The following is an 11753-nucleotide window of genomic DNA, read 5'->3' on the forward strand; positions in this document are numbered from 1 at the left end:
AGGCTTTTCGATCCAGACACACAGCATCTGACTTCATAGGTCACCCCGATCACGATCCCTGCAGTGATTCCTAGCATCTTCTGTTCAAGCTCCCCCAGTGATCCTAGCAGAGAATCAGGGCTGAAGCAGGCTGACTGGGGTTGGACTGTGCTTGAGGCCAGGACCCACGCCTGGTCCACTCACGAGGCTAGAGCAGGATGTGTGTACAAAGCGTCACCACGGCTCCAGGGTGCACTGTTTCCTGCTGCTCCCGTAACGAATTTTCACAACTTCAGTGGATTAAAACAACACAAAATTACCATCTTACAGCTCTGGAGATCAGACGTGTGAAATGTTACCACGGGGCTGAAATCCAGGCGCTGGCAGAGCTCTGTTCCCTTGGAGGCCCCAGGGGAAGGTCCAGTTCCCAGCCTTTTGCAATGTACAGAGGCCACCTGCACTCCTTGGCTTGCGGCCTCTTTTCCTGTCTTCGGACCAGCAACGGTTGATGGATCCTTCTCACATCCTATCACTCTGACACTCCTTCCTCCCACTTAAAAGAGCCCCGGGATTACATGGGGCCACCAGACAGCCCAGGATAACCTCCTTCTCGTGAGGTGAGCTGACGAGCAGCCCTAATCCTCCCCTTGCCCAGTCACACAGCACATCTGCGGGTTCCCAGGGTGAGGATGCAGACATCCTCAGAGGGGCTGTGATCATTCTGCCTACACACGGACTCTACAGAACAAAACGTACCCTGCGGGCAGTTTCACTTAGAAGAGACTGTGGCCAAGCAGGCACCTCTGATGTAACCCTGTGCACGAGGCATGGTGTGATTATTAAAACCTCAACAGTTCATGTTGGTTTTCATCACTTAGACCTTATGCCAATAGACGTTTCAGCCATAAGAAAACAAGAGACTGAAAAAACATTCTCATGGAGATATATGAATGCACACAGAAATACTTTCACCCTTCAATAGTTTACAAGGTATCCTCCTGTAATTATACGAATTTATACATTTTGCCAACCACCACTACCAAAAATCAATTATAATTAGTTCAGATTCCAGAAGAAATCTATTTTGAAGCACATTTTAAGCGATTTCCAAATTACTTTTGTTTAGCCAATGATTATAGACATAATATATCAAAAACATACCAATAGTGATGCGCTACAATTCTTCTAAAGAAAAAAAAATACTCATCCATAGTGTTTCTTCTCCAAAACAAATAAAAGCACTTGAGTTGTTTTTAAAACCACTCTCCCCGGCTTGACGCGGCCAGGATGTGAAATTTCATGGAGGATTTTCTCATTATTAACAGAGGTTCTGAAAATTTAACTGTGAAAACCTGTCATCCAAAATGCAGTGTGAACCATCTAAACTGAAAAGGAGTGGGACGAAGTGAGAAAATAAGATCACGACGTAAATGTAAAAGTTAGGGAGAAAGACTGCAACTTCAAAAAGCTCTGAAGGAAAAGCATTTTCATGCATATGTGAGTCTTAAGAAATGGAATATTTCTTGGGTATTTCATATTCATGTTCAAAATTAGAGTAACAGGAAGTCCTCTCTTCCTTACGCTTGTGTTTGCTTATATTTCTATAATCTGTGTATGTAATGTGTACATGGCACTGCGTACGTGTAACCATCAACTCATCTGCTGACCTCAATCTGGAAGTCAATACCTGCATTTTAACCTTCAGTAGGTTAAAATCAGCAAGTCTCACTAGCTTGGGGCTTGATTCTTTGATTCATTTGGAATATTATTCAATCAACAAACATGTATTGAGCCTCTATTCTAAGGCCGGGCATATCACAGGTGTGACCTAGTTTTCAATTCGTTACACTGAAAAATAATTAGTCCTGTCCAAGTTTAATGCATAATTCACATTTCTGAAAATGCCAATTATTTTATCCTCATTTTTAATAAGCTTTTAAAAATGAACACTACTTTAAATCTACACGTTTGGTGGTACCTAGTGACTTGTGAACTGGTCAATGCTAACTTCGTCACACGAAGCTGGTATCACCAGACCAGTGAGGGGGCCACAGCTGATTGCATGCTGGGAAATTCAAGAGGGAGGATGGGGGGGGAGGCTCTCTCCTTCAAAGCTGCAGGCCTCTTCTCTGGACAATCACATAACTACTGAATTGAAATCAATTTGCTAATTTGTTGAACTATGTCACTGGTAATCAGAAGAAAGGAGTCCCGAGGCAGGACACTCACTCAGACTGCTCAGCTGACGTATGATGGCGGCCAGGGTGCTGTTGGTCACACACTCGAGTTCACTGGGGATGCCCTCGGGCAGGGCTCCCCGGCACAAGTGCCGGGGTTCGATGTTCCTCTTCACTAAAGGCATGGCTCACAATCTGAAAATTAAAAAGACAGTTTTAAAAGCTCATATTCACGTTTTAACAAGCCTAGAGTTTCAACTCCCTGGAAAACTGACTCTTTTCCAGGAATCTGCATTATCCTGTCATTTCTATGTGAGAGAATCGGCTCAATATGCAACAGATGTTGAATTCCTTACATGAATGCCATAGACTTCAGAGATATATGGACAGCACAATCCCACTTTTATAGAAAAGGGATGTACGCGAGATTTCCAGTGAAGCGTTAGCGACTGAATACGTGCATTTTTACCCTTCCCCCACTCCGCTAAAATGACAAGAGAGAGGAAAGGCACAAGCCCACACGTACTAAGAGAGGAAAGGACACAACAGCCCAAAACCACAGGCAGCGCTTACAGACTAGGACACAGGAAAGGCCGAACCTGGGCTGCCAAGGAGGGAGCAGGACGGAGCCCACCTACCTGGGCGAAGGGTCACCAGACACTCGGGAAAGCCTTCCCCGTTATCCTGGGAATTCAATCCACTTCTCTCCTCAAAAAGTACGTTATACATCCAATGACATCTCAACTTTTTGTTTAAGGAGGTATATAGAATTTCAAGCCTACCACCTATACAGCAAATCTACTGCCCCCTACAGCAGGAGAAAACCCAGTGACTGGGACACACTGTCACCCTGACAGGGCGCCCACAAGGCCCGATTCACAGGAGCAGCACCAGAAAAGCCAAGGAGCCTGGCGGCGTCTGAGCAATTCTCGCTACGTGAGACAAATAATACCTTGTTTAAGTCACTGTTGCTGGGTGTTCTGTTACTGAATTAAATTTACTCCCAACTGGTACAACGGCTCACCTCAAGAAGCCGGAACTAGCGAGGCACATGGTAAATCTTTCTTTCCTTCCTCCCTTCTCCATTACCTCTGTTCACGCATCCCATAAACACCTGCTGAGCACTGACCCGACACCGGGCAGTGTGCAAGGTGACGAGGACCCCGTGGTGAGTGAGACAGACAAGGCCCCTCCCCGCCCCCCCGGGGAAGTGAGGCATCGGTCCAACCGCCCAGGTCAGTGGACTCAAGTTATGAAACCCCCTGGGGGACCCTGGGCAGCCTCTCTGTGGACGTGACTGCTGAGCTGAAATCAGAAGGGTGGACAGGGGCTATCTCACAGGGCTCTAGCAGAGGGCGAAAGGCGGGGGCAGCTGTAGAGGAAAAGTTCTGCTCAACTGGCCAGTGTTTTTATCGACTATTTCCGCCTCTTGTCCATTAAGGGGCTGGTTGAGCACACCGACCACATCTTCCAACCCAAATACTACTTCATCCACCAACCTAGGTGCACAGCCTGTGGTACATCACTTCACCCCTCCATGCCTTCCTTTCCTCCCCACAAAACGGGGATCACAATGGGACCTACCTCACGGAGTGAGGACTTAATGCGTTATTACATAATAAACCACTTAGAACAGGGCCTGGCATATAGGGACACTCAAACAATGTGACTAATTATACTAATTTTATTATACCTCATATGTTGTTATGATGTTAATTCTGACTCTGATTATAACAATAAAAAAGGAACAGTTCACTGGTTGAAAATGAGGCTGAACCACAGAAGACGGATAACAATATCTACATTAAAATTATGCCTAAGAACATATATACACTATTATGTATAAAACAGATAACTAATAAGAACCTGCTGTACAGCACAGGGAACTCTACTTCACTTTGCTGTCCAGCAGAAACTAACACAACACTGTAAAACAACTATGCCTCAACTTAAAAAAAAGGAAGGTAGAACTGCACATAATCTCAACAGCCGTGGACCCATCAAACACTGAGCACCGACTGTGTACCGGCCCGATGCTGACGTCTAACACCTTCATAAAGTCAAGTGGGAGACTGAGAGGTACCAAAGGAAAAGGGCCTGGAATTATCTAGAAACTGGACGAAGTGAGGAGAAGCCCCCGACCCTTTCAACTGAAAGCCTGTGGGCCTCCTTCCGTGCAGACACTGCGGTGTCCACTGGGCAGGGTGGGTTTAACAGGCCTCATGATGCTCTCACTGGCCTTCCAAGGCCATCCCATTCCCCACTCCCATCCAGAGCATCAGACTGGGATGTCCCAAAGCCACATCACTGATGGGAGAATATCTGAGTCCTATTTGGGGGACTAGTTTGGGGAAGTCGGGCACCCAAAGGAACTGTTAGAGTCTGGTTCATCTCAGTGATGTTAGCCATACTTCTACATCCGTTCCTAAAATTGTTTTTCTTAACATACACATATGCTGACATTAGGAAGACATGGGCACTGTCTCCCACCCCGTCCTTAAACATCTCATGATTATTAAGAATAAGAAAGGGACCAGGTGGTGACGAGAGAATCTTTATACGCATAAAAATAAACTAAAAATCTCCCAGAGTGCCAGAAAAAAGAAATGATGTCAAAGAAGAGGCACACATCCAAGGAAAGCGTGTTAAACTATGAAAATTCTAGATACACTAGTCTCTAGTCAAACGTGTAACTATGATTTATGCCATTTCTTCCTGGGAGAATCAATTAGAGCAAGAGGCTGGTAACGAGTCATAATAAACTAGAAAATCTCATAAGGAAAAAAAGAAAAATCATTAACAAACTTAATAAAAGCATAAAGTATAGGAAAGAAATATTTTTCGACCTCTGACAGCCCCAAAACTTGCCAGTCTGACACTCCCCGGCCCACCACCCATATTTCTTTGGATCCGCCGTCGTTCAGATACACAAAATCCTAACTACACACGCACCCCGCAGACGTCCCCCCTGCACGTGCAAAGCAGGCCAAGCGGTCATCACCTCCCCCTCCTTCCCTGACTGGGTGGCTCTCCGACGTCAGATGTGCCGTCACGTCGTCGTCCTGGCGTATCTGGAGCTAACACCGCCGTTTCCCACAAGCCGTCCTGAAAACCACACCAGCCTTTTCGGAGCCTCCCCCTGCCCTGCCGCCCTGCCCCGCCCCCGCTGAAGTCCTTCACGTTTACACCTGAGACACCCCCTCCGGCATCGGTGAGCTGCCTGGAGCCTCCGTGTGTCCCTGACAGACGTGCTGAAGGCGCCCACGCGAACACTCGCCTGTGATGCTATCAGGGCACAGAGGAGAAGAGCTTAGTCTCTGCAGGGGCATTAACCACATCTTGTCTTTTCTGGATTCTCAGGCTTTGACACCTGAGCCCAGGCTCAGCCTGCAGGGGCTGCCCCTCCCGGGACCGGCCAAATCCTGAACTCGCCTTGCCATCCAACCCACCAGTGCAGGGCCCTCGCCACCACCGCCACTGCTCCCAGCAGGCCACCTTCCACCTGCCCTAATCACCCGGGCGCCAGACACCAGGGGTGACCTCACACCCCAGAGCCCCTGAGATTATTCAAATGAGCTGCTCCTAAACCCGCTCACCCTGCCTCACCCGTGCCTCCGAGAAAATCCACAATACAGGCTCCTTCCCCCAGATCCCCCCCCACTCCCTCTGCCTCCGACGGCCCTGGTGCTTCCCCGTGTGGCCCCCGCCCCTGGGAGCTGGGAGCGACTCACTCTCTTGTCAGTGGCAGTTGTCTCTGGATCCACTGGCTTCACTACACCTCGTGTTTCCTATTAACACACCATATTCTAAACAGTGAGAGGTCTGAGAAGGATTCAGAAGAGGCTGCGTTGTCAGACGCTCACACAGCTCCCCGCTTACTGTCCCCAGCACCCCGCAGAGCCGGTGTGCCTGCACTGGGCCAGCACAGACGGCGTCTCTCCCCGCAGGGCAGACCGTAAACTGCCCAGATTTCGGGGCTGAGTCTATCGACTCTGTTCCCCACAAAGCCCTTCACAGCCCACACCATGGCTCGAGCACCCCAATGATGCCTGCTGACCTCGTGCCCATATACATACACACGCATATGTCTATCTGCCCCTCCCTGGGCACCTGGCCTATTGTTCAGTATTTCAGCTCTAATTAATCCCAGCCTTCACTTCTCACTGTCATTATACCTAGATGTGGGGTTCCCACACCTGTCTAAATACACAAGACAACAGAGAGAGAGGACGTGCTGCCGTCTGTATAATTTTAGAAGAAGGGTTGCATTTCACAGATCCTTTTGAAAGTTCTAATCACCCAGCAATGACTTTTATGGCTTTCCTGTCAGTGTGAAGTACTCTAACAGATGTATTTTTTCCCAGACAGCCTTTATCTGACACGGATCCAGTTTTGAATAAATGGAAGCGCAAGGAAGAGGTAAAGGAGAAAATGTTGAGTCAATCGATTCTCTTGAAAACGCTTTGCAGTTACAGAAACAGACATGGAATGAGCGAATCCACCCAGTCACCAGCAAACAACTTCCATGCGCTTCACCAGCCCATCCCTGGAACGTCCCAACCATTCTTCAAAGCCACCCTGCGTGCTAAGAAAAAAATCTAACACTGCTTATCAAATGCTCAAGGACTATCCGAGGTAGCATGAGGTTTACTGCTAAGCCTGCAGTTTGTCCAACTTTTCTGGGAAATGTCTCAGTTTACAGACACAACCTGGTTCACGCAACTGTGAACTAGATTCCAAGGCACGACCGAAACCAGGCCAGGGTCCCTCCCCAGGAACCTGGAAGTGGGACCACGATGTCCAGATTAGTTGCTGCTCTTTGGAGCAGCAGAGATGGAGAACTCTTCACCACTCGAGAGGGAGGCTGACGGTCAGTCAGCAGCAAGAAATGAGAACGGGACAGCTGAGGGGAACCAGCAAAGACCAGACAGCGACGGGGCTCCCAGTGGCTCTGCCCAGGCTCCTGCAGACCTCAGCCAACCAGGACGGAACCTTCTCCTACACCCCACCTCGGGGTCGGACGTGCATCACGCAGGATGCCTCTTCCAGCCTCCTCTCCTCTTTTCACACAGGCACATTCCCCGTCAAACTTTTGCAGGTGGGATCCCATAAGGACACAGAATAATATACGCGGACATTAGACTTTGATTTTTGTGTCACCTTTTCAAAATAACCCCGAGTCAGTGTGTACTAATTACACCTTCCGCAGGTTCCTTACAGGCCGTATGGAGGCTCGCGTGAAAACGTGTGCTGGGCAACAACATGTAAGATACTAATGATCTTATTACTTTAATATTAATATCACGTTCATTACTGAAATAAGATACTTAATATTTCCCATCTAATTTTGCTTATTGTACAATTAACCTAAACCTGAATTTTTCCTGTAATTTTACTCATTATGCAACTAAATGTCTGCAAACTGGCATTTAACTTCTCCAAGTAGTACTCTTGTGATTAAAGTCAAAGGATTAAAGAATTTCAGAACCATATCAATGTGTTTTCTACTTTCAAACTTTCCTATCTTCCAATAACTTATTTCACCTCTTTTTAGAATTCCATACACTGAAACTCTTCCGTTTTCCTACAGCATCATTAATTGGAATGCTTTTTCTTCTTAAAAAATTTATAGAAGCAATTCCACAGATGTTTAAAATAGTAAGAAGTTCTCAGAATGTCCCTTTCCACAGCCATTCCTGTCCATGTGAACCATCTGGAAGATCTCTTTTGGGCGAGCAGTCGACTTAGTAATACAAACACAATGAGTGGGTTTTTCCAGATATCCTACTGCTGGTGGTGTTCAGTTGAATTTCATTGTGTTCAGAGGACAGGCTTTGTCTGACTTTAACTCCCTTTCATTTGCTGAGATTTGTTTTATGGCCCAGAAACCCACGATTGTGATCATTCCCCAGTTTATATTACGATTGTAGAAAGGGTTGACTGGATGCAGAGTGACTTAAAGAAAGTGCACTAAGTCCTTATTACATATTTAAAACTATGTTACTGATGGCCCTGTTTGAGTGTATAAAACTGACAAAACTGTGATGGATTTCTGTCTCCACCCTGCAGCCATAAAGACTTCCTGAGGCTGGAGAACACGCACAGCTCAGGAACCTGACGGTGCTAGTGATGCTTTCTTTTCTGCTCCCGACGTGCTGGTAACCTCTGCTCCGACTGCCACACGCCTGGCAGTTACAGCGCAGCACGTAGCAGAGGAAATCACACGCCCAGACTCTCCTGCACACAGCAGACTACACGTGTGCCTACTGCACATGTCTGGATTTTTAACCACATTGACTTGTATGTAGGAGTTGTGTCCTCAGAAAAAACGGGATCCCAGCACATGTGGCCCCATCCCTGCACCCACACAGAGCCGGTCCTCTGATTCCCACCATATTTCCCGCTGTGTCCCTTTTACTGTGAGGGGCAAGGACCGTGTCCGCTCCTCCCTGGCTTTACGGGACCCCGCCTGCCTGCTGACATTCCCCGGAAGGTACCCCCAACACCGTCACATTCCCGCAGCCAGAGGAAGAGCCTGGGCCTCCTCAGCGCCCACCCTGTTCTGTGGTCTTCTAGAGCGACACTGCCTCACCTCTTTTACGTAAGCTTCAGAGGCAAGTCGTGATGAAGTCGGGGGGCGAAGTGGGGGAAAGACTGCATAAGTGTAACAGTTGTGTTTCACTGGGATAAATGTCTAGGCTTTGTTACTAGAACATGGTCTGTAGGCTCCTGCACGATGAGGGACAGAAAGGCGCAGAGGAACCGGAGGCCCTGGGTTCCAGGCCCAGTTCTGCCACCAGCACTGTGTGACCCTGTGCAGGTTTCTTAACCAAGGTGGGCCTCAGTTTCCTCCTCCGAAGAAACAGATTTGCTCTCACAGGGCCCCCGAGCTCTGGCGCGCTTTCTTTCCTTCCAGTTAGATATACAGCTGGCTTCCAGAAATAGCCATATTGGATTCAAACTGTGCTCCAAACACTTCGTGCATTTTTATTATACTTTAGCCGATGGAAATACAAAGAATAAACGTCAAAAATAAGACAAAATCCCTTTCCTCGAGGAAGTAATGGTTCAGTGAGAGAGGCAGGCATATCAATAAAGTTACAATCCAGGGTGACAAGCACTAGTTTAAGGTATTTCTCATACCTGGGAAATTAAAACACAACTGGAGGGCTTGCCTGGTGGTGCAGTGGTTGAGAGTCCACCTGCCGATGCAGGGGACGCGGGTTCGTGCCCCGGTCCGGGAAGATCCCACATGCCGCGGAGCGGCTGGGCCCATGAGCCATGGCCGCTGAGCCTGCGCGTCCAGAGCCTGTGCTCCGCAACGGGAGAGGCCACAGCAGCGAGAGGCTCGCGTACCGCAAAAAACAAACAAACAAAAAAAAACACAACTGGAAAGACTTCACTAGGGGATGGGGAGGTCACACCGCTTCACCGACCCTGCAGCGCACGCTCGGCACACGGAGGCTACTCAGGAAACATCAGGTGGTGGAGGAATGCAGTTCGTTTCCAAGGGTTGGAAAGTATCATCTCGTTTTTGCTCAACAGCCTCAACAAGTAAATAATAAGTACCCCAGGGGAAAAAAGCAGATGTATGTCTATGGAATAACATAGTGATATGAAACCCCTGTCAAGTGCTTATTTTTGGAGGACGCTCAGAGATAAGAAACGGTCGCTTGTCTTTTATGGGCTACAAAACATCACCTGGACATTTTTTCAGGTGGACGCTAACATCTGGTTCTAACTGAAAAGGCAGAGAGTAGAGGTCGAGGCTGAGATTCCTCTGCACCAGCGTGTTCACCACTGGCTCCTGTCTTGTCGTTTGTCTGCTGTAGAAAGAAACCTCAAGGCCAGAAAAAGTGAAGAAAATAACCTACCACGAGTGGGATATGGAGAAGCAAGTGGTGAAGAGCATCCAGTAAGTGAAGAACAATCCGTGGTCTCTGCCCCACCCTCCTCTCCTGGGCATCACGGGGGTGGCCATGGGGCTCCAGAAAGCTTCTCTTCTAGAACCTTCCACCAGTTATCTGCGTATCTATATTGAAATTGACTTTTAAGCTCTGTTATGTCCTTCTTTAGTTTGGACTGGTTTTTTTTTTCAATTTAAAGTGATGAAATAAAATTATTTTTAAGGCAGAACAAGAAAATGTTTAAACATAAAATTTTCTCTGCCATTTGAGCCACTGCCCTCCCCCCCTCTTTAGTGTGCACTTTGCATCTGTATCACACGTTATATTAACTGGATCCCCTTAAAGACACAGGAATGCCTGCTCACCCAAAAAAAGCAACTTCCTACTGGTGCCAGTGATGCAATGACTTAGGAATAACACTCCTTTCTCAATCCTGCAAGAGGTCACCGTGACCCACGACTCGCCTTGTTGGGCTCACAAACTGTCGATATGTTCCTCTGATGTATGACTCTTTGTCTCAAAAACTTATATAACGTGTGCTTTGACCTCCGATGAGCAGAGTCTTCAGAGATTTCTAAAAGACTGCCTCCTGGGTTATAATCTTCAGGATGGCCTGAATAAAATTTTCTCTTTCTTTCTTAGATTGACTATTGATTAATTTTTCATCAACAAATTACTAAATTCCTTTTAGATGTAAACCGCTTTAAAAATATATTCGTATTTTATTTCTAAGTCATTTTATAGTGTCTTGGTATCCATATAATCAGACACTCAGTACATTTGGGACTGTAGGATATACTTTATATTTGAGCCTACACCTGTTTTCTATTTCTCTGTTGCACATGAAAGTTTATTCTGATTCACGTTACTAATCCAGGAACCTCAGAGATGCTTTCACCGGGAACTGCCTTCCTTCCCTGTTTTGACCAGCCAGACAAAACCAGCTACTTAAATAAACTTTTTTTAAGATAAATGGAACCTGGGAGATCTAGACTGTAAAATAATCCCAGTCACTCCCAAAAGCTTCATTCTAGAGTAAAGGGGGAAAATCACTAGTAAAATGGATGAAAGTACAAATCACTTATTGAATGAAGGTCTTATATGCAAAACATACAAAGAACTCTCAAAACTCAGTGATAAAACTATCCAATTAAAAACATGAGCAAAATATATGAACAGACACTTCACAGCAGACAGATGGCAAATAAGCACCTCAAGGACATTTCACACCATCAGTCATTAACCATGAAGGAGATGCAAATTAAAACCACAAGGAGATAGCACTGCACACCTATTAGAATGGCTGAAGGCAAAACCACTGACCACACCAAACATCGGTAAGAATGTAGAGAAACCAGAACTCTCTGCTGAAGGGGATGTAAAACAACCCAATCACTTTGGAAAACAGTCTGGCAGTTTCTTAAAAAGTTAAACGCACACTTATCAGAATGACCCTAGGAACCATTCCACTCCCGGGAATTTATGCAGAAGAAATAAAAGCATATGCCCAGGGACTTCCCTGGTGGTACAGTGGTTAAGACTCCCAGCTCCCAATGCAGGGAGCCTGGGTTTGATCCCTGGTCAGGGAACTAGATCCCACAGGCATGCCGCAACTAAGGAGCCCGCCTGCCGCCACTAAGACCCAGCACAACCAAATAAATAAATTAATTAAAAAAGAAAAAAAAGCACA

General features: G+C 46.8%; 1 protein-coding gene across 1 annotated transcript in view; it reads right to left on the minus strand.

The window, feature by feature from the left end:
- WASF3 (WASP family member 3) overlaps positions 1 to 11753 on the minus strand; it is a 53497-nt gene that overhangs the window by 34257 nt on the left and 7487 nt on the right. Inside the window, exon 2 of the mRNA XM_027116635.1 lies at positions 2209 to 2351. Within this exon, the coding sequence (XP_026972436.1) occupies positions 2209 to 2341 (133 nt within the window). The 5' untranslated portion in view covers positions 2342 to 2351. The remainder of the gene's footprint in view (positions 1 to 2208; positions 2352 to 11753) is intronic.

Source organism: Aethalodelphis obliquidens, unplaced genomic scaffold, assembly GCF_003676395.1.
Source record: "Aethalodelphis obliquidens isolate GAN/ISIS:26980383/991018 unplaced genomic scaffold, ASM367639v1 scaffold16, whole genome shotgun sequence".
Classification (NCBI taxonomy): Eukaryota; Metazoa; Chordata; class Mammalia; order Artiodactyla; family Delphinidae; genus Aethalodelphis; species Aethalodelphis obliquidens.